The sequence below is a fragment of the Merops nubicus genome, unplaced genomic scaffold (assembly GCF_000691845.1).
Source record: "Merops nubicus isolate BGI_N331 unplaced genomic scaffold, ASM69184v1 scaffold1527, whole genome shotgun sequence".
Taxonomy (NCBI): Eukaryota; Metazoa; Chordata; class Aves; order Coraciiformes; family Meropidae; genus Merops; species Merops nubicus.
The window spans coordinates 1,081-23,531 of record NW_008620759.1 but is presented as its reverse complement, the minus strand read 5'-3'; the positions used below and the strand labels follow the sequence as shown (position 1 = coordinate 23,531).

The following is a 22,451-nucleotide window of genomic DNA, read 5'->3' as shown; positions in this document are numbered from 1 at the left end:
GGAGTTAGCAGTTGACATTCATGTTTATTTTTGAAATGACAAGGAGTGCAGAACATTCATGTATCATACATTTCCCAAATCCTGCAACTTATATGAAACATGAGCTTATAAAAAGTCATCACTGTACAACCACTTTTTTTTTTTAAAAGTCAGTGTCAAAAACATAAAAAACAGCTAATTTATTAAAACCACAGAGATTAAGTGCTGAGGTTTGCATTAGCATTCTTCTGTTTTAAGCACAAGAATCTATTAAAACATAAAAGGCAAAAGTGGCTCAGAAAATGACAGACTCTAACAACACACTTGTAGCTGTGCTAACACTTACTCGACACTAATAATTAAGTGTAAAAGGATGTAAACACACTGAGGTACAGATACCGAGGGGTGTTTCTCACAGCTGTGCCAGCTGTGGGCCTCATCCTGGCTCCAGAGCCCCCTCCCAGGGCTCCTGAGACCCTTATGTCACGCACCAAAGGCACGTGAAGGGCCTCAGATTTCAGGCTGATGTAAACCCACGTGCCATTTCTTCAGGTTTGAAAAGGTGAAATAGCTTCTGAAAAGTCTTATATAAATGCTTCCTTTAAAACTACTAGAGGTTTTCTATTTCAAGGTACATCTAATAAAATAGGGAACTGCTTTTCAATTAGGCAAATAGTGGTTGTGCTGCTTTTTGGAAAAAAAGGCAACAATATTCCTTTGCTGTAGGAGACTTTCTACATCTCCAGTCACTCTTCCCTTTATTTTACAGGAAGTAAGAGGCAGAGCTATTGTAATTTTGTTGGAGTGATCACCCGTGGGGTTCTGAAACAGCCCTATGGATATTTTTGTGATGAGGCTGAATGTTAAGTTCATCCCTTTTCATGACTCTTTCCTCCAGTTTGCTTTATTCTGCTTCTTCGCTCTTCTCAGAACCACCCCCAGCTGAATTATCTGCCTCATCCTTTTTATCAAGAGCATCTTCAAAGGCCTTCCCACCGCAGCACTCGGAGGTTTTACTGGTAGCTCCCGTGTGCGTTCGGATGCGGGCTCCTGGCTGGTACAGCTGCATGGCTGGGCGGTCCTGGAGGGAAGGAGACCTGGTGGTTAACGTGCTGAGGGACCCTGCCTGAGATGCCCACGTGGGATTTTAAAGTGATGAATGTTGTGAAGAAAGTAGATTTTGTGTTAAATCACTTTACATTTCGTAAGACCCAGGGGAAAAAAAAAAAGAGTGTAATGAAAATGAACTAATTATATTTAATATCTGTCTTGTGTGTAACACTATTCTTGGGAGCCCAGCATTTTGAATAAGTGAGGAAAGCTGTGAAAATTAAAGATCCTATGACATATTTGATGTAAACAAGGAGAAATACTGCAGGCAGTTAAGAGTATTTTAGTCTCACAAATACTGGGTTTTAATGTTATAAAGCAACCCGTTCACCAAAACCTGAGTTTTTTGACCAAAGTCTTGTGTTACGTTTAGGAAACAAAACTAAACAGCCTGTTTTAAGACAGTGGCAGAGCACTAAAATTGCCCTACATCAAACCATATGAATTTTCAATTGCCTTCATAATTTGAAGTCATTCTGGTCTCTTGTTCTTTTATTCTTTTTTTCTTTATACCCAATATGCATTTTCTCCTTTCCTTTCTTTTTCCTACACCTTTGTCTTTTCTTCACCATCACTTTAGCCCAGATATGAGGCTGCCTTGTTGGGTCATACAACTAATCATTCTAGTTAGTGCTGTGTAGTGTGGCAGGAAATGTTAACACATGTCTTTCTACATCACAAACAGCTGCATAAAACTAGATCCTCTGATAAGCAAGAAGTGACCATTGGAAAGTTTATTATTAAGGATCCAAATGATTGTTCCAATCACAGACTCTGTACCTCACAGACAGAATGCATGAAACTTTTCTTCACCATCACTTTAGCCCAGATATGAGGCTGCCTTGTTGGGTCATACAACTAATCATTCTAGTTAGTGCTGTGTAGTGTGGCAGGAAATGTTAACACATGTCTTTCTACATCACAAACAGCTGCATAAAACTAGATCCTCTGATAAGCAAGAAGTGACCATTGGAAAGTTTATTATTAAGGATCCAAATGATTGTTCTATCACAGACTCTGTACCTCAGACAGAGTGCATGAAAGCTAGGACAACTGGTACTGACACTGGAAATTTCCCATTTTCTAATGAACTCTTACAAACTTCAGAAAGAAGCCTGATCTCTGCCTAAAAACCCTTCTTGGCATTGTTAATTCTATAGGTAAGTTGGAAAATTCATGTACACAGTTAATACTCAAAGAAAAAAAGTTACCATGCTGCAAAAAGTTTACTGATATTAGTTGTTTTGTTTAGGGAACAAATCTAACCCATGAAATATGGGCTGAAGTCCAGAATCTCAGTGAGCTATCAGAAGAGTGATGAGAAGAAATAAATAGGGGGCATCTTCTCTAGGCTTGACAAAAGGTCCCAAAGGCTCACCATCTAGGTTCAAGGTTGCAGATTATTTCACCAGATTTCAAGAGCAGTGTGGCAAGCATGAGAAAAATTCTTTTTTCCCATTTTCCTGTTTCTGAACTAGCCCCTTCTCTGACTGAACATGCACATAAACCTCACCCACACTGCCCAGCTGACCTTCACATAAAGTGGGGCACGCCTGGCTTTCTGTGCTTGCCCAAGGTGACTTACCTGACACACACAGCCAGTCCACCTGCACCTGCTCTGTGCACACCCTGCACAGACTCACTCTGCACGTGAGCAGCTCCCTCCTGGTCAGCCCACATCTCTGCAGAATAAATTACTACACAAAACATTGTTTTGGACACCTTTTGTGGAAAAAACAAGGTTCAGAAGGGAGAGAACATGAGGGTGATATGGAGAGTCTTCTAAAAAGACCCTGGCACATCCATGAAATCAGGCAGTGTGAAAAATGATGCCCGTGTCTGTGGGAGACACTAAGGCACAGCTCTACTGCACACCCTGCCTGCAGGACCCACCTGCCCTGGTTCTGCACAACGACCACGAGGATAATTTGTCCTAGCCCAACAACAGCCCTTCTGTACCCGCTGGTACACAACGTGGAAGAACCGAGGATAATTTGTCCTAGCCCAACAACAGCCCAGCCCTACCCGCTGGTACACAACGTGGAAGAACTGGCACACTCACACCCTCCAAATACAACAGTCTCAGAATTAGCTGTGCATTTAATGTCCTTGCAGTTCCTTTACTGAGCAATGCCTGGCCAACCCATCATATAATTTCCTTCTGAGCTGGGTAAGAAGCACATTTTTAAGAAGATTATCATCCCACAGTTTTTAACTTCCATTAGAGATCAGAAGTGTAACATTTTTTTATACACTTCTAAAATACAAGGCTTCCAAGAATAGTGTTCTAAATATGCTGGGGCTGGAAGGAAGACAGAAAGTCTTCTGTATACTGTATATATGAATGAGCAGAGACCTGCAACCTTAAGTCATTTTAACTGCTGTTGCCCTCTGATAACAATAGAAAGAAGTCTGGGGTTGACCACAAATGAACTAAAGAATTGTGCTTTTTTTTTTTTTTTTGAAAAAGCATCTTTATGCTGAGTTTGCAAAAGTAAAACCTGTGATCTTGAAGCATATTTAACTAATGAAAGATTATCCTAAATGAATAAAAGAACCTTATTTCTTATGCGCTCCTTTTTGGATGCCATGTCATCACACTTGTCCTCTTTACCCAGTTTGTCTACTGCCTCCACAGTGAAGCTGTAGTTGTAGTTCCCTTTCTTTCCTCTGTCTTGGTTGTATCCTTTCCCCCACTTCAGCTCTTCTTCATTCCTTCTCACAAACTTGTCAAACTCATAGTGAGCTCTATGCTTTCTGCCATCATCCAATCGGTACCTTTGTCTTTCAGGTTCTTTTTCTCGAAATCTTCTCTCCAAATCTCTTTGCTCTTTGTCACTATCATTTTGTGACCTACAGGTATGTATAAAAAGAAAGAAAATCCAAGCAATGAAGAGTAAAAGCCCAAGCTGCTCAGGATGTGATACCAAGCCTTCCTTTGACTTCAACAGTATTTAGATTAATTGCATGGCAAGGCTGCTCTCCTCTCATTAAAAGGGGGCTATGCAATTTTGCTGCATGTCTCATCCATGCACGTCTGGCTCTGGACTATGCATTCAATTCAAACAAGCAGAGAAAGCTTCACAAGCAAGACAGGACTTCAGTGCAGCTGTTGTGGAAGGCCCATTCCACAGCTTTTATCCCTCTCTGCATTCCCACAGATAGTTCCCCAAGACTCTTCACACAAACACATGCTGTGTGATTAGCTCTTGTGGCCTGCTCTTGGAGTGACTCACGTGTGTGAGTATTCCCTTGAATGGGAACATTCAGGGCCTGAAGGAATTGTGCAGGTACCATGCATCAATTTATAAAGTTTAATGACTCTGGTTAACAAAAATGGTTTGCTGACGTTGCACCTTGCAGAAGGCATTTGTGAAAATGAATAGTTATCTTCCAGGCTTTTGTTTGTTATGTCTCCAAGTAATTTAGCCTACCTTTGCATATTTTATTTAGGTGAAAGACCATGTGACCTTACCACAACATAGTACTTAGTATCTGCCATGCTGCAATGGGTTTATATTACAAAGACTATTAGTTTGCAACATTTTGCTGCCTATCTGATAAAATTCTCAGCTCTTAGTTCACTTCATTGTTCCTGTTCAGCAAACGGGTGCCTCTCTCACACAGCCAAACTGCAAATAATGAAGAAAGATTACACAATAGATTGAACTTTAAAAGAAACAAATACAAGCAGTTTCTTTTTAGGTATTACATATGTATAAAAACTTAAAATTGAAACAGTAAAGTTGCTTTTGACAGTCTGCTCACATTTTGGGAATCAGCAGAGAGAATCAGGGAGGACAGAGATTTTCTAATGATGCAGTGATCAAATAGTGATATGCTTCTCATTTAGCATGGTTTAACATCAATAAAAGTGTATCTTTCTATAGAACTTTTTTTTTTTTTAAAATTAAATAACAAAACTGTGAAATTTATCAGCCTCTGCCATGAACTTGGGCATTGGTGGGGCTGCCAAGACAAGGCCCCCATCTCAAGATGAGCTGCAGGTCAGCAACAACCCCTGAGTAACAGGTAAAGTTATTCAGCACTTCACAAGGCTGACTGTGTCAGCATAAACCATCCACCAAGTAGAAGCCATGTCCCAGTGGTCACAGGCAACCAGATCAATCATTAATTACAGAGCTACTGTACCTGTAGCACAGAGAAATATATATATAAGTAGCATATAAAATGCTCTCAAGGGGTATGTGGCTATCAGTGATCTTGATCCTGCTGCAATAGCTCATAGCTTGTGCCTAATCACACCCACCACCACTCATGATGAAATGAGGGCTTGGGAAGATGAGGTAACACTTACTGTTCCCCCACAGCCAAAAGGATTCTGTGTAACACCTGGCAAATCTACATTAGTGCCTTGTTACATTTACAGGAGCAATAGTAGAAATGCTGTATGGCACCACCAAAATCTTGATACATAAAATGCCTTATTAGCAAACAACGGACTTGCCCCTGCATGTGCTTCTGTTGAGCCTGTTGCATGTCCTGTGTTGAAGAACATTACTGAAAGACTTGCTGACTATTTTCATTTTCCATTAGAGAATAGGAAGCTGAAGTTTTCAGCAACATTCAGGACATACTGAACATATTGAAACACTGAGACTGTGTTTGAAGTCCTCAGTCAGAGAAATAATAAAAGATGAATAATGCATGTGGGATATTATTGGTGAACCATTTCTTCAATTAGCAAATTCAATGGTTTTGTTTTCCTGTGTTCAAAGTTTATTTATTTTTCTGTTTGGCATTAGGAGAACATTTGAAGCTCCTGCATACTTTTCACAAAAATCCAGGACCCATGTGGACAAAGGTAAAAGTTAAACTACTCAGCATGGGCAGGTAGGCTGTGAACCTCCCAGAGCACAATCCCAAATTTCTGCTAATACTTTCTGTGTAATACTTCAGGTAACTTAGTTAAATGCTCAAGCTTGTCCTTATGTACTGCAAAGTACTTTTGAGAGCTTAGCTGAAAAACCCTGCTGAAGAACAGAAGAACCCTTATTTATCTCAGCAGCACGTTATCCTTAGTTGTGTATCTTACCTATCTTCTGGGTGAATCCTGCTTGTGATGGGACACATGTGCCAAAGGACAAGAGAGAGAACCACCTGCTGGAAACGTTTCTAAGACATTGTCAGGCTGCAGCAGTAACAGAACTGAGCTGTACCTGTTTTTCCTGCTATTACACATGCAGCACAAAAGGCAGTGGGAGACAGAGACAGCTTTCTGCATCTACCTGCCATAAGGCTGTCATTCACACCATAGCTTTTCTGCCTTTGCCCCATTTATCAAACAGATTTCTATGTTTATTGCAGGAAAACCAAGCCTGAAGGGAAAGGAATCATGGCCAATTTAGTCTCTGATGCTGGTAAGGAAGGGGAGCCTTACCTGAGCTCTTGATGGGGAACAGGTGAAATAATAATAAAACTCTGAATTACTTTTCACACAGAAATCCTCCCAATCTGAGATTTCAAAACATTTCACAACTAACAAGCTGCATCCACTACTTCTGCCATTGGGTCAGTAAGCTGTTACTCAACAGCTTTCCCAAAAGGACAGTGAGAGGTTTGTTCACACACAGAATTAAATCAGCCCTTTGCTGGCAAAACACCCAGTCAGTGCCCTGCTTGTATCATGCTAAAGCCTTGAGATGAAAGCATGGAGGCTATAAAGAGAAACCTAAAAGAGAAATATTACTTACTTTTCCTTAAATTCTTTTAGTGAACCCTCCAAAGATCTGGATTTTATACTCCCAGATCCAGGTGATTTATCCCATTTGTTTTCCTCAGTGTCATCTTCTTCACCTTTTTCCTTGTGCTTTTCACTGGCCAGTTCATCTCCTTTTTCAGGCTTCTTGAGAAGCTAAGAGATATTTGTTTATATTATGATGTAAAATTATTCTCCTCTGTTGTAACAGATATTTTAACAATGTATTAAGTATATCAGTAACCCAGTAAGATTGAAGATATCTGATTTAAATGCTAGGAAAGTGTTTTACAAGTTATGAAATTTAAAGTTATTTTAAAAGGTCAGTTTACTTTTGCATTCAGCTTCACACTTTTACATCTGCTGAGAATATTGGAGAAAGCACTTACCTACTCTTCTCTCCTGAGTTTTAGATGTAAAGACATTATTATGGTCTACAATTTCTTAGAAACCATGTAACAGAGCTCTGTGTTATTGCCAAGAAAATGAGCAGAGCCTCTACAATACTACAAAGAGAGCAGGACAAACACTTCACACCTTGGCATATATAAAATGTGTGCCACATAAACTACTTGGGATAGACCAGCACACAGAAGCAAGTGCTTAGTATAAATACACCCTGACAGAAATGCAGACCGAGGGAAAAATGATGATATTAGCAGAAAAGATCACATTAGATTTTCACCTTGGAGATTAAGATTTTCAGGAAGTCTGTTCCTCTCAACAAATAACCCAGACAGGGCTTGAGCAGTGTCTAGCATTACAGGAATAATCGTTGTAGAAGGACCAACTGTGTCCAACTATTTCTCTTAACATTTCAGGAATGAATAGAACATCTCATCAGTCTTTTCATTCCACCTGATATGAGCACAAGTTATTCTCCTCCAGTATTTAAAAATTCTACAGCGTTTCTCTTAGGTAATATTTTCCTTTCCACATCACCACAGACATGTTGTAGATACTGGGATTTTCTTGATGGCCAGTTTTGAGTAATACATTTTAAGGAGCAAGTTTCTTTTCTCCTGGACTTCTAGAGTATTTTTCTTTATGCCCAGATATGAAAAATGTGTAATTTGGCTTCAGAACTTACTATTTTTATACATCCAGATGAAGGAAAATGTTGTCCAAGAAGAGAAGAGGGAAGAAATACACAGTTCTGTGGCTTCTCCCCACCACAAGATCTGGAGTGAGTTTGTGTCCCCTTGCATTAACCTACAGACTCTTATACTAATTTTCCTCTTCAAACAGCCTACAAAGCCTTTCCAACACCACAAGACTTCATCCAGACCAACTATGTCATCTTATAAAAATAAGGTTTTAAATGCCAAGATTTAATAGCACCAAATACACCCATTTGTAGTTATTAATGAAGTCATTAAAAGCACATCTATTCAGATCATTATAAGGCAGTGCAGCCTGAAATTAGCAGGACTTTTAACTTGTTTAAAGCACACTATGGATATGTATCAATTCTGAGCATAAACACAAAAAACTCTCCATACATATGGCTGGAGGAGGATTTACATGGGAAAAAAAAGTATTAAAGCTGTATTTCCAATCATCTTCTGGCCTGTGGGCACAGAGCAGTTTGGTTGTGTCAGTTTATGCTGGCTGAGAGTGCAGCAGCATTGTAGGGAGATACCAGAGTTACCTGCTGGAACTGCACCAGGCACTGCTGTAGCTCTGGTGAGCAGTCACACCTTCAAACAGAGCTACTTTGCCAAAGCCCCACATCAAAAAAAGCCCCTCGAGGGCTGGAGCACCTCTCCTGTGAAGACAGGCTGAGAGAGCTGGGGCTAATCAGCTTGGAGAAGAGGAGGCTGCAGGGGGACATTATAGTGGCCTTCCAATACCTGAAGGGGGCAGAAAAGAAAGCCCAGATCTCTGTTCTCAAGGGTTTGGAGTGACAGGACAAGGGGTAATGGTTTTAAGCTAGAAAAGAGTAGGTTGAGTTCAGACATTAGGAGGAAGTTCTTTACTATGAGGGTGGTGAAACACAGGAACTGTTTTTCCTGCCCAGAGAGGTGGTGGAGGTCCCATCCCTGGAGACAGTCAAGGTCAGGCTTGACAGGGCCCTGAGCAACCACACCCAGTTGGAGATGTCCCTCCTTATTGTAGGGGGGTTGGACTAGATGTCTCTTAGAGGTCCCTTCCAACCCAGTACATTCTATAATTCTATGATTAGTTTCCCTTCCAGTCAAAACTCGTTTGGTATCTCCACACTGTACTGCACTAAATAAACGGTGAGATACCAAAGGAACTTCTGGGTTACCTCAACAGAAGAACAATCTTTTTTCACCCAGGTACCTTGATCCTTATTTCTTTTTCAGAAATTTTCTTTTGCTTCTCCACTTCTTTCCTTCTACGTCTCTCCTCTTCTCTGCGCTTCCTTTTCTCCTCCTCCCGCAGACGTTTCTTCTCCATTTCCCTCCGCCTCCGTTCTTCTCTCTTCTCTTCTCGTAGTCTCTGAAGAGTTCAAAACCATTAGTTGTAAACTGTCCAACAGAAAACCACGTGAAACATAAAGGTGGAACTTCAGGCAAAGGTCTGGACGTACCTGCTTTTCTAATTTTCTATTTTTAATATATTCCAAAAGGGGTGTTGTTCTTCTAGCTAAAACACAAAAAATTTGTGATATAGTGTTCAACTCCTAAAAGATGTACTCATTTCTTCACTTTAGTACTAACCCCTTTTTTCTAGCTTTTTCTGCAAGGGAGCTAAATAATTAATAAACCTATTTGGTTTCCATATTTTTGAAGGCTTTCCCATCATTCTGCTTTAGAAACACTTTGTTGCTTTTTGGATGTTAGAGTTAGAAGCAACAGAGAGATGCTGCAGGATAATTTAATGTTTAATTAAAAATCATATTTTTTCAGTTCAAGAGAATGACTTTTTTTTTCCCTTGCTTCTCCAATGGTTACTTCACCAAAAAGGAAAGAAACATGTTCAGAATCTATTCCTCCATGTTAATTTTGTACACAAAACCTAGCCAGACTGCTGTTCATACCTAGCCCACAGACTGTGATCTCCCAAAGCACTTTTCAATCCCAGATTTCAAAGTACATTATGGAGGAAACATTTTCATTCTCATGACACATTTCCATTTAAGTACCATTTAGCATTCACCTCTCCACAGGAAAATGGGCTGACTAAGAGGTAAGGGGTTTGTCCCAGGTTACATAACAAAGTACCAAAAAAGTTTTCACCAATTTTCACACAGCATAGACAAAATCTAGACACAATTTGTATCCCCAAAACATCTGGATGTTTTTATATTGACAGGGGGAATATCCTGAGGGCAGCTCATTTGTTACTGATAAAACCTTGTTAGGCAGTTAGGAATGGGAAGGCTTGATAGAATTCAGTGTTTATTTTTAGTAAGTATCAATGGTCAACAGCAACAACCAAAAAAGATTGTTGATTTGAGATCTCCTTCCCTCTCACCCTAGATTTCGCATGCTGCCCCTCTCCCTTCTCTCTCCTACATGCCCCAAATTTTTGACAAATCTTAGGTCCCCACTACCCTCCCTAGCAGCCCCATGGATCTGCAGGCTCTGCCTCTGTCCCCTGCTTCCATAAGCTGCCCTGTCTGGGCACTTTTACATGCTGGAAGTGACAACAAATTGTAACTGGAGGGGCTGGGGGGAGGATAAACTGCACTGGGAATCCAGAAACTGACCCACTCATGACTCAGGCTGTGGTGCAAGAGGTTTATCAGAAATCAGAACTTGAAGTTCAAGGGAGAGAGGCAGTGTGATGAGTACTATCAGAAGAGAAGGGCAAAAAAGAATGTTTAGCAATCTTGAATCCTACCCATCTTATCTATGGGTCTTACTACAAATAAAGTACCATCCCTGGGAGTGTTAAAGAAATGTGTAGACATGGCACTTTGGGACGTGGTTTAGTGGTCATGGTACTGTTGGATTGACAATTGGACTTGATGATCTTAGAGTTCTTTTCCAACCTTAATGATTCTATGATTCTAAAAATCTAAGAGGTTTTCCTTAAAATGTTTAAGAAATTTTTAAAAGAAAATAAATTAGAAATGAGGGCCTGTGTCAGAAATAACTTCTGTATTTTTTCTTGCTCTCTACAAAGAAGCCAGAAGAATGAGTTTATCTTCACCTTGTTACAGAGAACATCTGGTTTATGCCTCTCTGTCAGATTGAACCTAATGAGGAGACACATCTGACATGATGCAGAAACCATGCTGGTCTGTGGTAATGCTACCTGGAGAAATGCTGAGAATGGGAGGCCCAGTTCTGCCAACAAAGTCCTGGGCACGTTTTCACTGACTTCAGTAGGAGCAACACCTTTGAAACAGGACATACAACTAACCTTGCATAACTTTCCTATAAACATCCTATCCACTGAAGTAATCTTTGGTTTTATATTGATAGCAATGGCCACAGTTTTGAACAGCAGAAAAAAACAAAGCAACTAATTTGATTTCCTGTGATTTAACAGAAACAAAACATTAAAACCCCTCATGTGAAGCTGCCTTCAGCCAACAGTTACTCAGAAATCTGCAGCTCTCAAGATTAATAATTTTCATTAATAGAATATTTTAAAGTTATTAAATCTTTCTTGAAATTGTAAACTTAGAAAATTTTTACTGCTTTTACTCTGCTGCCAAATACTAGGGAAGATTTTGGGTAAATAAAAATTGTTGGGGAACCTCCCTGTCTAGAACTGCAACAAACAAGTTTTATTGGTAACAGAAGTATCTAAATGTCCATACTTCTAACACAGATTTTGGGTAAATAAAAATTGTTGGGAAACCTCCCTGTCTAGGACAGCAACAAAAAGTTTTATTGGTAACAGAAATATCTAAATGTCCATACTTCTAACTTTCCTTTTCTTCTAAATTGTTTAAGTTCCAGATCTCTCCAGTCAACTATCAAACAGCAGTAACAAGCAATAGGACAAGATGAAATGGCCTCAAGTTGTGCCAGGGGAGGTTCAGATTGGATATCAGGAAAAATCACCACAAGGGTTGTCAGGCATTGGCACAGGCTGCCTGGGGAAGTGCTGGAGTCACCATCCCTGGAGGGATTTAAAAGATGTGGTGCTGAGGGATGTGGTTTAGTGGTGGGCTTGGCAGTGCTGGGTTAATGCTTGGACTTAATGGTCTTAAAGGTCTTTTCCAACCTAAATGATCCTATGACTCTACCCAAAAGAGGTGGCTACTTTTACACTGTAATTAAATAATAGCAAAGGTTGATTATTTTTTCCTACACAATTCTCACACCTAAGGAAAGAGTAAAGTGTTCTGCATGTTGTCACTTGGAGATATGGCCCATCAATATTCCTAATGTCATCCTAAAAGCTGCATGCTGGCATTGCAGGTTTAAGTGTTGATCTTACTAGGGTTTACCCCCTGAGACTGTGAAAGTCATGCTGCATGCACACAGAAGACAAGGTGTTGCCCTACTTTCAAAGCCTCTGCAGAATCTTGACCACGAGAACAAAGAGAGATCATTTCATATTTCTCAATAAAAGCAGCTAATACCAGGGATCAATTGTTAAGTATTCTGCTATTTTCTCTTTTAGAAATAAAAATTCCATCTTTTAATACATCTCTAAGTATTCAGAAGTATTAAGGACCTATTTCTGAAGCCCCTGTGCATGCAAAACTTCCAATGAAGTCAAGTGATTCCATGCATAGAGACCAAGAAGACAGGTGGGGGGTTTCCTGCCACTACTTGGCTGGATGACAAAAATTGAACTCTGACAATCCCAATCTGTTAGACTGAACAGGTCAGTTCTTTCAGGTAATATCATAAAGCTATAAAAATAAGATACACAATATTCTCAATAATACGAAAACTTAAGAAAACAGACCAATGAGTTCCCTTGTTTTGGCCTCAATCTCTCCCAAAAGAATCTCAGGATTGGCACAGATTTTCTCTTCATCAGCACAATAACTGTCTAAAAATTTCCTATATTCTGGATCTGTGAAGAAAAAATTTTGAACTATGTTAATACTTTGCAGTGCATGACAGAAATGGAATCTGTTTTCCACTGTGACACCAAGAAAATACATTTACCATCTTCAATGCTCCCAGCCTTGGCATCCTTCTTCTTCAGTTTCTTTTTTGAAATTTTCTGGAATGGAGCAAATTCAACCACTGCAGGATACTCCAGACCTTAAAAGAGATCAAGGCTTAATTTTTTGACAGGGAGAAACATTCCCTATGTTCATGTAAGATTTTCAAAACTCTTCAAACTTGAAATGAAAGGTGAACGTTTCTATAATCCCATCCTAAACTTCCAATGAAAAACTACATGTAGCAGTAGTTCTGATTCAAAACAAAAAACAGTTACATATATAAACAGGAAATATTGCTTGGACATGGTAACAAAGACTCACAATGAAGATGATGACTGTTGCACAATGAAATTCTTGCACAATCATTTATGATTCCCTTTTAATTCTTCACAGATGTTGATTAGAAAAAAAAATTTGCATCAAGTCTCAGCCTGACAAGTGGAAAGTACAACTGAGAAATGAATCTGAAACAACTGAATTGCTTCTGTGAAGTTCTGTTGCCAAAAAGCTTAAAAGCTGAATAAATGCTGGGCAATATACAATAATAAAACAGAACCCAAACTGTAAAACTCAGCAAGTGGAATTGTGTGAAACTTTTTCCCTGTTTATGGTTTATGATGGACTATGGAACTTCTTGCCCGGGTTCACTGGTGGGGATTCTTAATTTTGAATTCTGCCTTAAATACTGGATTACTCTTTGGACTTGAGTCAGAACTGTGTGCAGCTTTCCAATTTCACCTGCTTTCCACCTGCAGCAGGTTCAGGATTACACCTTGATCAAGTCCACTGAAAACTTGACTTATATCTCCTAGAACATTTATTAACCTTACTGAACCTGGTAATCCTTGCTTTAATTTTAGCCTCATACATGCAATGCCACCACAAGCCTCACCAGAGGGCACCTTTGGTCAAAACTTGTGCTCTTTATTTGCACACTCAATCATGCCAAACTGGCCAGCTCTGCCCAAGTTCAGTTTTGCAATGCACAGGATGTTCTGGCATCAGTCCAGCATAGCAATGAAGAATTACTACTTAATTTAGGCCAAGTGAAGTTTTGTCAGAATCCTATTTTCTTTCTAGTTTTTAATCTAAACCACCCAGAATTTGACATCTGAGAATCACACCTCTTGGCAAATCCATCCAAATCTGACTAAAATTGGAAGCCTATAAAATACTGCAGGTAGGACATCATTGAAGAAGAATTGGTTAGTTTGATAGATGGCTTCTTTAGAGATAACTCTTCAGTAAGAATAAACAGGACTACTTTTCAACACTGAGTGTACAGAATAAACACTATCTATACAAGAAACCCACAAATCTGCCTGGGAAGGCTGAGGAGAGACTTTTTACAAGGTCTTGTAGTGACACGATGGGTAATGGCTTCAAACTGGAAGCAGGTAGATTTAGATTAGGAATCAGGAAGAAGTTCTTCACTATGAGGGTGGTGAGACACTGGAACAGGGAAATTGTGGGTGCTCCATCACTGGAGGTGTTCAAGACCAGGCTGGATGGGGCTTTGAGCAACCTGGTCTAGTGGGAGGTGTCCCTGCCCATGGCAGGGGGTTGGGAACTAGAGGATCTTTAAGATCCCTTCCAAACCAAACCATTCTATGATTCCCTGTCTGCTGTAACCCATGAAACTTTTTGACAGAAGGTGTGAGTGGATGAGGCAAGGAACTGCTAAAGGGAAGCATCACTTCTCTGCTCTGGCAGCTACCGTAGGAGACCTGGGTTTATCCACACCTACAGTATGGAGTTTTTCCTTTACTGCTGGGCAAACTTTTGCAGAGTGAACAGTTTAAAGCTGGCAACCAATTTTCTCACTGTTGTTCTTGGAACTCAACTCAAGACATCTGCAAACGTTCCAACGAGTCAAGCTGTACATATCTCAAAGTGGGCAACCAAAATGAAGTCAAGTTTTTGTCCAGTGTTTTCAAACTGGGAATAAATAGCACCATTTTATCACCCAGAAACACACTGAAGATGTTATGATTCATGCTTGCAATGTGTTCAGTTACTGTTGTGATGAATTGTGAAGCTTGCAGAAGACAATTATCTCAATAGGATCTTAACAGTGCATTGCTGAAGGTATGGGAATGCAGATAAAGCATGTGCACCACATAGATGAGCAAGACTGCATGGATAAACACATTTTGCTCTGCTTTATCTTTTAAGTGCTAGATTTTAATATATTTTTATGTCAACAACTGTATATTGAGAAAAAAATGGCACAACTAGCAAAAAGGAAGCAAGGTTCTAAAATGGTCTAGGTACATATACACACTTAATATCTTACAAACAGTCCAACCTTTATTATCAATGAAGACATAGCCATCAAAGCGATCTCTAAAAAGAAGGATGTCCTCAGGATTTCTAAAGTTAATGTATGCTCTTGAGTAGAGATGAGGATAAAGGCTGCAACAAGAAACAATTTTATTTTCTGTTATTTGCTATTCTGCTCAGGACTAGGAAAAAAATAAAACTAGAAGGCTCACACTGCAATTCTCATCTCTTTTGAGGAACTGCTACCTTAAACATGGACATCAAAGTCTTTACATATACATATCTAATTATATATATGGCAAAAAGCAACTGAAGAACTGACTTTCTGGATGCAGCTGTGAAATTTACTCTGAACTGAGTATAGTTTGTCTCCTAAATTGCAGACCATACGCTTCCATTGTGCAGGAGCAAAGCTTTACATCTAATATGTCATGATTTAAGAGATCAGGATAGTAGCAGTGCCTTGGGGGAACTTCTTGGGCATGCTAACAAAGCCTTCTGCTACTGAAACAGGACAAGGTAAGTAAAAGCTCCCAGTGAAAGTGCAGTTGCCAAGCTGTCACTGTATTTAAACAGATTTCCCCTTTCATGAAAGAGGAAATAACCTAATAATGGGCAAGATAATCCACTGAATTATATAGAAATAAACTCCATCTGACACACGTGTATCAATATATATGCAATGCCTAGGTGTGAAGAACAATCACTGTGAAAACCCAAAGCATTTCCAGCAAAAGAAAGAACAGGTACTTACCTAAAATAATTGTGATTCTTCAAGAATTTATTGGCATAGATGCCACTCTGAGGGTAAATGTGTAATGTGCCTGATAAAAACCACAGGGGGGTGGCACACCACTAACCACAATGAAATGCAGGTTACTTGATGAATTGCCACCCATCAAGCTGCAACTGTATTTCAATTCCAGTTATTTCAACACTGGATTTCACCACGAGTGAGAAAGAGCAAAAATACAGGTTGGATCACAGCATCCACACACGTGGCAGCTCAAAGCAACACCTGGTACAAAACAAAAGATTTTTTTCTCTTTCAAATGTATATCCATATGGCTTCCACTTTGGGTGTTAGAAGGTGACCACGAAGAGCAGTGCTGGCAATAACTTACTGATGATTTTGTAAACCTGCCGAATTTGTGTTTGATATTGTAGCCAGGTAAAAAAAACCTGGAGGGCTTCTTCCCTTTAGATGTTTTGCAAACACCAGCTGCAGAGTGTTTCTGCAGTATGCAGAGGATAAACCTTCCAGTTCTAAGGAAGAGATATTTCATCACATATGCTCACTAGATTTTGCTATTCTAGGGTGGGAAGAGCAGTGAATGAAGTGTAAGCAAAGCAAAGGAAACAAGCCAGCTTCCTTCTCATCAGTTTCAAAGCACAAAGAACCCAAAAGATTAAATGCAACACTTTTCATAATTACATGCAGTTTAAAAAAATACCTTTAAAAAAGGCATACAAGCCTCTCTATAGGAAATTTAATTGTGGCAATCTGTAGCTGTGCTGGAAGAGATGCCTCTGTGCAGCCTAATGGCCAGAGCAGTGAAGTGGCTCCCATGCAAAAGTAATATATCTTCTCCACCAAGTCAACAGGACCATTCTTATTTCATGTTCTTTGATGTTTAAATTAAATGAGGCCTGATATTAGGGATTTATACAGTTATACACTTAAAGTGCTGAAGATTCACAAGAGTAAACCTGGAGGGAACATTATTTTTCAGACCAGTTATTATTATTATTATTGGAGATTTGAGAAACTTCAGTTTCAGTCCCAAGTCTAAATAACTATTTCAGTATTTTTTATCCATCTCCAGTTTTTGTAAAATACTAGAACTTTCTGTAAATCAAAGACTGGGACTCAGACAAGCATCCCAACCACATTACTGTGGCACTTCTCTGTCTCAGTGCACAGCAAACAGCTTCATGATACAACTGCTGGGTTTTTTCCCTGCAGTCCTAGAAGGTTATGATTGGGCACATAAATTATTGTGAAACGGGACTGGAAATACAAAGACTTATTCCTTCCTTGTTTCCTTTAGTTTGTACATCAACACCACCTATTTCATCTGCTTGGGCAACACAATCTTTTCCTAGTTCACAAGATAACATTTTTTTAACATTTTCAGCTTAGGCTCACCAGAGTTTCTTTTGAAATGGCAATTAAGCATTTATTAGTAAAAAACTCCTGAGTCTGAAATGTATAAATGAGACTCTGGAAAACAGATTTAGAATTTACCTTGCAAATGAGGGTTCCAATGTTGTTGCTATACATTATTAACACTTCAAGAACTTCATTCACATCAGCAGAAACATATAGAAATATAAAAGCATGCTTGTGCACAATAAAATAGGATCATCTGTCCACTATCACTGCCATGTACTGGGGTGGAAGGTTGTAGAAACACTGCTACAACACTTAGCAAGCACAGGTTCCTCCTCTCATGGAGCCACTTCTGCAAATGAAGAGTTGCTTCCCACAGGCACACAAGTTAGCTGTCAGTGCTTAGAGTATAAAAGCCTGACCACTGACCACGTCAGGCCCTTGTCCTGGGCACCAAAGTGTGCAGTGTGCCTAAAAAAAATACAGGGTCTTAAGTTTTTGATTTGAAATTCAGTTTTGAGGTTGTATGGCTAGTTTTACAGGCAGACACCTGGTTCTGTTTTGCCAGATGTTTGCTGTCTATAATGCTGCTTTCCATCTGGAGCATGTTTTGGAGAGATCCACTGCACATGATGCTGGCACCTCTGGGATGTCACTTAGAGGAATCTCTGTGGATAACCCTGATGAGTCTGACTGTACACATTTCCTCAGTACAACACACTCTTTGTTTTTTTTCTGAGCATTCAAGGGTATTTGAACTTTTACATTATGTGTATTTCTATAATACTTAAGTCTATCATCTCTTTAAGCCCTTAATTTTATAGTAATTTTAGTAAGAATCACATTCTAATAGTTTACTTCTATAAAGTATAACACAATTGTGTGCAAAGATTGCTATACAGGAAAGCAATAAATAAAATATAAAATAAAAATTCAAATTTAAAATTTAAAATTTCAGATCCTGCAAGGTCACAGCTCAGTCACTCGACTCAACTTTTAGAAGACTCAGAAACATTTACATGCAGACAAGAAAGAGTACCTGGAAGAAACAGTTAAACTATGGAGCCTGAGAACAAGAGAGACCTTTGGGGAGGCAGATTATTAACAGCTACAGCCAGTGTGTCTATCCAACAAACCACCCTAAAGGCTACAGAATCAGTCACAAAAACAGTGTTTTGTTTGTATTTTGACATCAATGTACAAGAGAATAAATGTAATGCAATGAATCAGATGAATCTGAAAAAATGAATGAAACACAACACGAGTCACTTTCTGAAATGATTTTACTTAAGTGGATGTAACTGAAAAAGTGCAATACATCAATGACATTTCTTAAATGAAATTTTAGGAAGTTTTATAGCTTGCCTGTAAGACAACATTGTAAACTTAGAGATAACCTCTAGACTGAAAAAAAAAAACCAAACCAGAAACTGGAGCTGATATGTATGTAACTTGGTTTGTCCTCTATGAGATGACCTTGGAAATAAAAATGTAGAAGCAGCTATAGTTAGACCTCTCTAGTCCCCTCTCTGACAGCAGCTAGTAGAGGATGCTTAGTGAAAGTTTATTAAAAAGGGAAAACTATACACTGACACCTCCCCTAGTATGGAACTTCAGCTACTTGCAGCCCAGAGACTTTGTAGTGCAGAACTTAGATCCTTGCATTTAAAAAGTTTTCACAGATAAATATTTGTCTAAAGTCTGTGTCTAACTGCTCCTGAACCATTTTTCAACCTTCACCATTTCTGGCAACAATTTCTGATGAGGAGTTCAATGGTTTAACCATTTTGTTGGGGGGAAAAAAACAAACAAAGAGAAGTCCATACTCCACAGTTGAAGAAAGCTGAATGAGCTCTTGGAAACCTGTTATCTAGAGTTATACATGATGGGTTTAAACTGAGATGTTACAGCTCTTAAGGCAAATTTATTTGCTTCTGCATCAAAACATTTGTATGCCTCTTTCTCTTCCCAACAAACAGATCCTCTTCACTGGGTCTCTGCTCCAAATCATCCTCTTGTTAGGTAACGTGAAATTTGCTTTTAATCTTCCCATGGTTTTATTATCACAGAATTCTCCTGGCTCAGTTGCCAAAAGCAAACACTACAGGATGGAGCAAAAGCTAACCAGAGGAAGGCAGAGGGCACTGCAGAGAGAACCTGTCACCTTGTCCTGTAGCTCTTCCTGGGGCACGAAGACATGGATCCAACAGAGAGTTTTCTGAGATTCCATGGACTGTCCATATTATGACAGATAATATGGACATCACAACACTTTAGACTCAGAAAAAGTTCTCCACTGGACAAGAATTTGCTTTTAATCTTCCCATGGTTTTATTATCACAGAATTCTCCTGGCTCGGCTGCCAAAAGCAAACATGAAAGGATGCAGCTAAAGCTAACCAGAGGAAGGCAGAGGGCACTGCAGAGAGAACCTGTCACCTTGTCCTGTAGCTCTTCCTGGGGCACGAAGACATGGATCCAACAGAGAGTTTTCTGAGATTCCATGGACTGTCCATATTATGACAGATTACTGCAACACAACACTTTAGACTCAGAAAAACTTTCTCTGCTGGACAAGAGGAGACCAAGACTCACTGTATTAGTCTTGTCACTATCTTGGAATTTCTGGAAGTTTACTGTATATTCTAGAGTGTATGAGACTGTAAAGAGCTAAACTATAAACAGATGGACATGGCTGTGAAACATTTTTCTCCCAGATCATTATTTTATTACAGACCTCGTACACAGAACCCAAGGAAACTGACAATCCAAGTAACACATATCAGAGATATCATTGTTTAAAAAAAAAATTAAACTGTGCATTCTTCACTTGCTGCATCTTGAAGCCTAGTAGCAAAACACTGTAAGAAATACAGCTTTATTTCTACACACTTGCTATTTTTAATCACCAAGATCTGCTCTTCAAGGCAAAAGAATTTTTCAAGTTCTCAGCATGTCCTCATCCCTCTACCAGAATGAGCTCCTGTGTCATATGTGCATCTAACAGATTTTTTTATATATCCACACATGTTCTGCTCCTAGCTGTATTAAAGTACACAATGAGTAACAGAGCATGAGCAAAAAACCACAGTAGTAACCTGACGTGGATATAAGTGAATGAGTGGACAACAAGATTACTGAGTACTCCACATTTCATCACACACAAGTAGAGAGGAAAACTGAAATTTTTATGTACAACTCTGCCAGTGCCTTCTCTTCTCTGTGATGGCTGACTCCCTAAATTCTTAGGTCAACAATTGCTCTAAAAAAGAAAAATTGTGTGTCTAAGTTCCCTGGCATTTGTGCCACTAAACACAAAGAAGACACAGACACCCTCCTTCAGAGAATTTTTTGTTTATCTTTGATATTTTCCCCTTATCAAAAGAGGGGACAGAAGCCTTAAAGAGGCCCACTTGGAAATATGGATGATGAGATTCAGAAGAAAAATGTAACTAACTATAAAGACTTTCAGTCAGACTAAACTCTCCTCTTTCCTAACTTCACATCCTTTATGGTTCTACCAAAAAAGCTGAAGTACCTACTATTCAGTCACTGGACTTTTCGTAACTGTCTGGGCCAGACAGCTGCCATAAAGTTTTGCTAAACAGACACTGGTTCTGTTCCAACTGTGGAACTGATTCTGAGAGACCCAATACAGTCAGAGTTAACCACCTGATACTACCACTTCTTGCCACCACTGTATTATTCTTTCAAATAAAATCAGCCCAGGAACCAGCCCATTCCAAGTGTAATTTGCCACAAACAATTCCCTGGGAAGGCAAGGCCACCTGCTCTGAGTGGTTCACCACTAGCTTCAAAGGTTGGTCAGCAACCACCATCCAGGATCTCTGTGTAGTTAATGGGCAGTCTGGTGCCTGTGGAGGATGATGCACCACAAACTAAGACAGACCAAGACCAGTAGGATGGCTCCTACACTTCAGTTTTTCAGAGCACGTGCAGATGTACCATACAGAGTGTTTTGGCTTCTGGATGTTCTGGAAATTGTTTTGCTCAAAAGGGCTTTTACCACTGTGATACTGAGCAAATTATATAAATATACTAGTAATTCCAATGTATTTTAAATCAGCCACTATTCCTTCCAGTTTTGAATGAGACAAAAATTGACTAAAGCTAGATTATTTGAAAAGTTGTATGAAATAACTATAAAAACACACAAGCAAACAAAGAAACCAAACTGAAATGGAACTCATGAAAAAACTTCTGTGGTATTTGCCCTAGGCTGAGTCTTTCTCACAGCAGATCAACAGTCTTTGCATTTTACCAGTCAAAGTTAAAAGAAATATCAGGGCTTCAAAAATACGTGATTTGCCATGTCCAAATAACTTCATCAGGTTTTAAGGAGCTGCAAACCTGCACAAACAGCTCATCCTCACCTGGGATCAGCAGTGCAAAACTCAAAATAATCATGGGCAGGTAGAGGATGTAGCTGTTCCTCCAGTTGCTCCTTAGTCAGACAAGGAGGAAGGCGTCGAATAACTACCTGCATATATAAAAGAAAATGGAGATTGATCTTTGATCTAAATCCTGTGGAAAGAGACTAAACAAAACCTATTACTCCAGTTCAGAAGCTCTTCCTCAAACTGGGAACTTCATTTGGAGCACTAGCCTCCTAGTGATTTACATTCTTGGACTTGCTGTCAGCTGGAAAAATTTCCCTATCTCAGTTTCTGCTAAGGTTGTAAAATTGTAGGGTAACTGAAATATTCTGATGAAGAGCTTGAGAACCACTGCAATTTAGCCCAGAACAGAAGATACTAACAACTGACCACCAAAATAGGTATTGACTACACAAAATTTTTACAATATATATTAAAAAAATATATTTAACTTAAACCAGCTTTTAAGTCTTTCATTACAACACCATTTTAGTGTGTTAGGTTTACGTGTCCAGGTGCTGGCCGTGGGGGCTGCAGGGGCAGCCTCTGTGAGGAGAGGCTGGGGCAGCTCCAACTGCCCCACTGCTAGGAACAGCTCAGCCCCTCAGCTACAGGGCTGGCACCTCTGGGAACCTGTGCTTAAGGACAGGAAAGGCTGCACAAAAAAGTGCCAGACAGAAGAGTGAGGGGAAAGAAGCATGAGAACGAGCCCTGAGCACACCAAAGTGAGACAAGAAGGAGGGTACTGCATGCTGTAGCATGTGGAGGTGCCTTGAAGTGAGCTGCAGCTCATGGAGAG

At 39.6% G+C, this 22,451-nt stretch overlaps 1 protein-coding gene across 1 annotated transcript; it reads right to left on the bottom strand.

Annotated features, from left to right (window-relative positions):
- Positions 1-746: 746 nt before the first annotated feature.
- On the bottom strand, positions 747-21,756 carry UPF3A (UPF3 regulator of nonsense transcripts homolog A (yeast); the record flags this gene model as incomplete). Its single annotated transcript, XM_008944188.1, has 9 exons — positions 747-1,060; positions 3,648-3,942; positions 6,804-6,964; positions 9,116-9,274; positions 9,366-9,421; positions 12,653-12,763; positions 12,859-12,957; positions 15,169-15,275; positions 21,650-21,756. Coding segments are annotated over 9 exons (1,272 nt in total), but the record flags the coding sequence as incomplete, so codon positions are not given.
- Between the last annotated feature and the right edge of the window lie 695 nt (positions 21,757-22,451).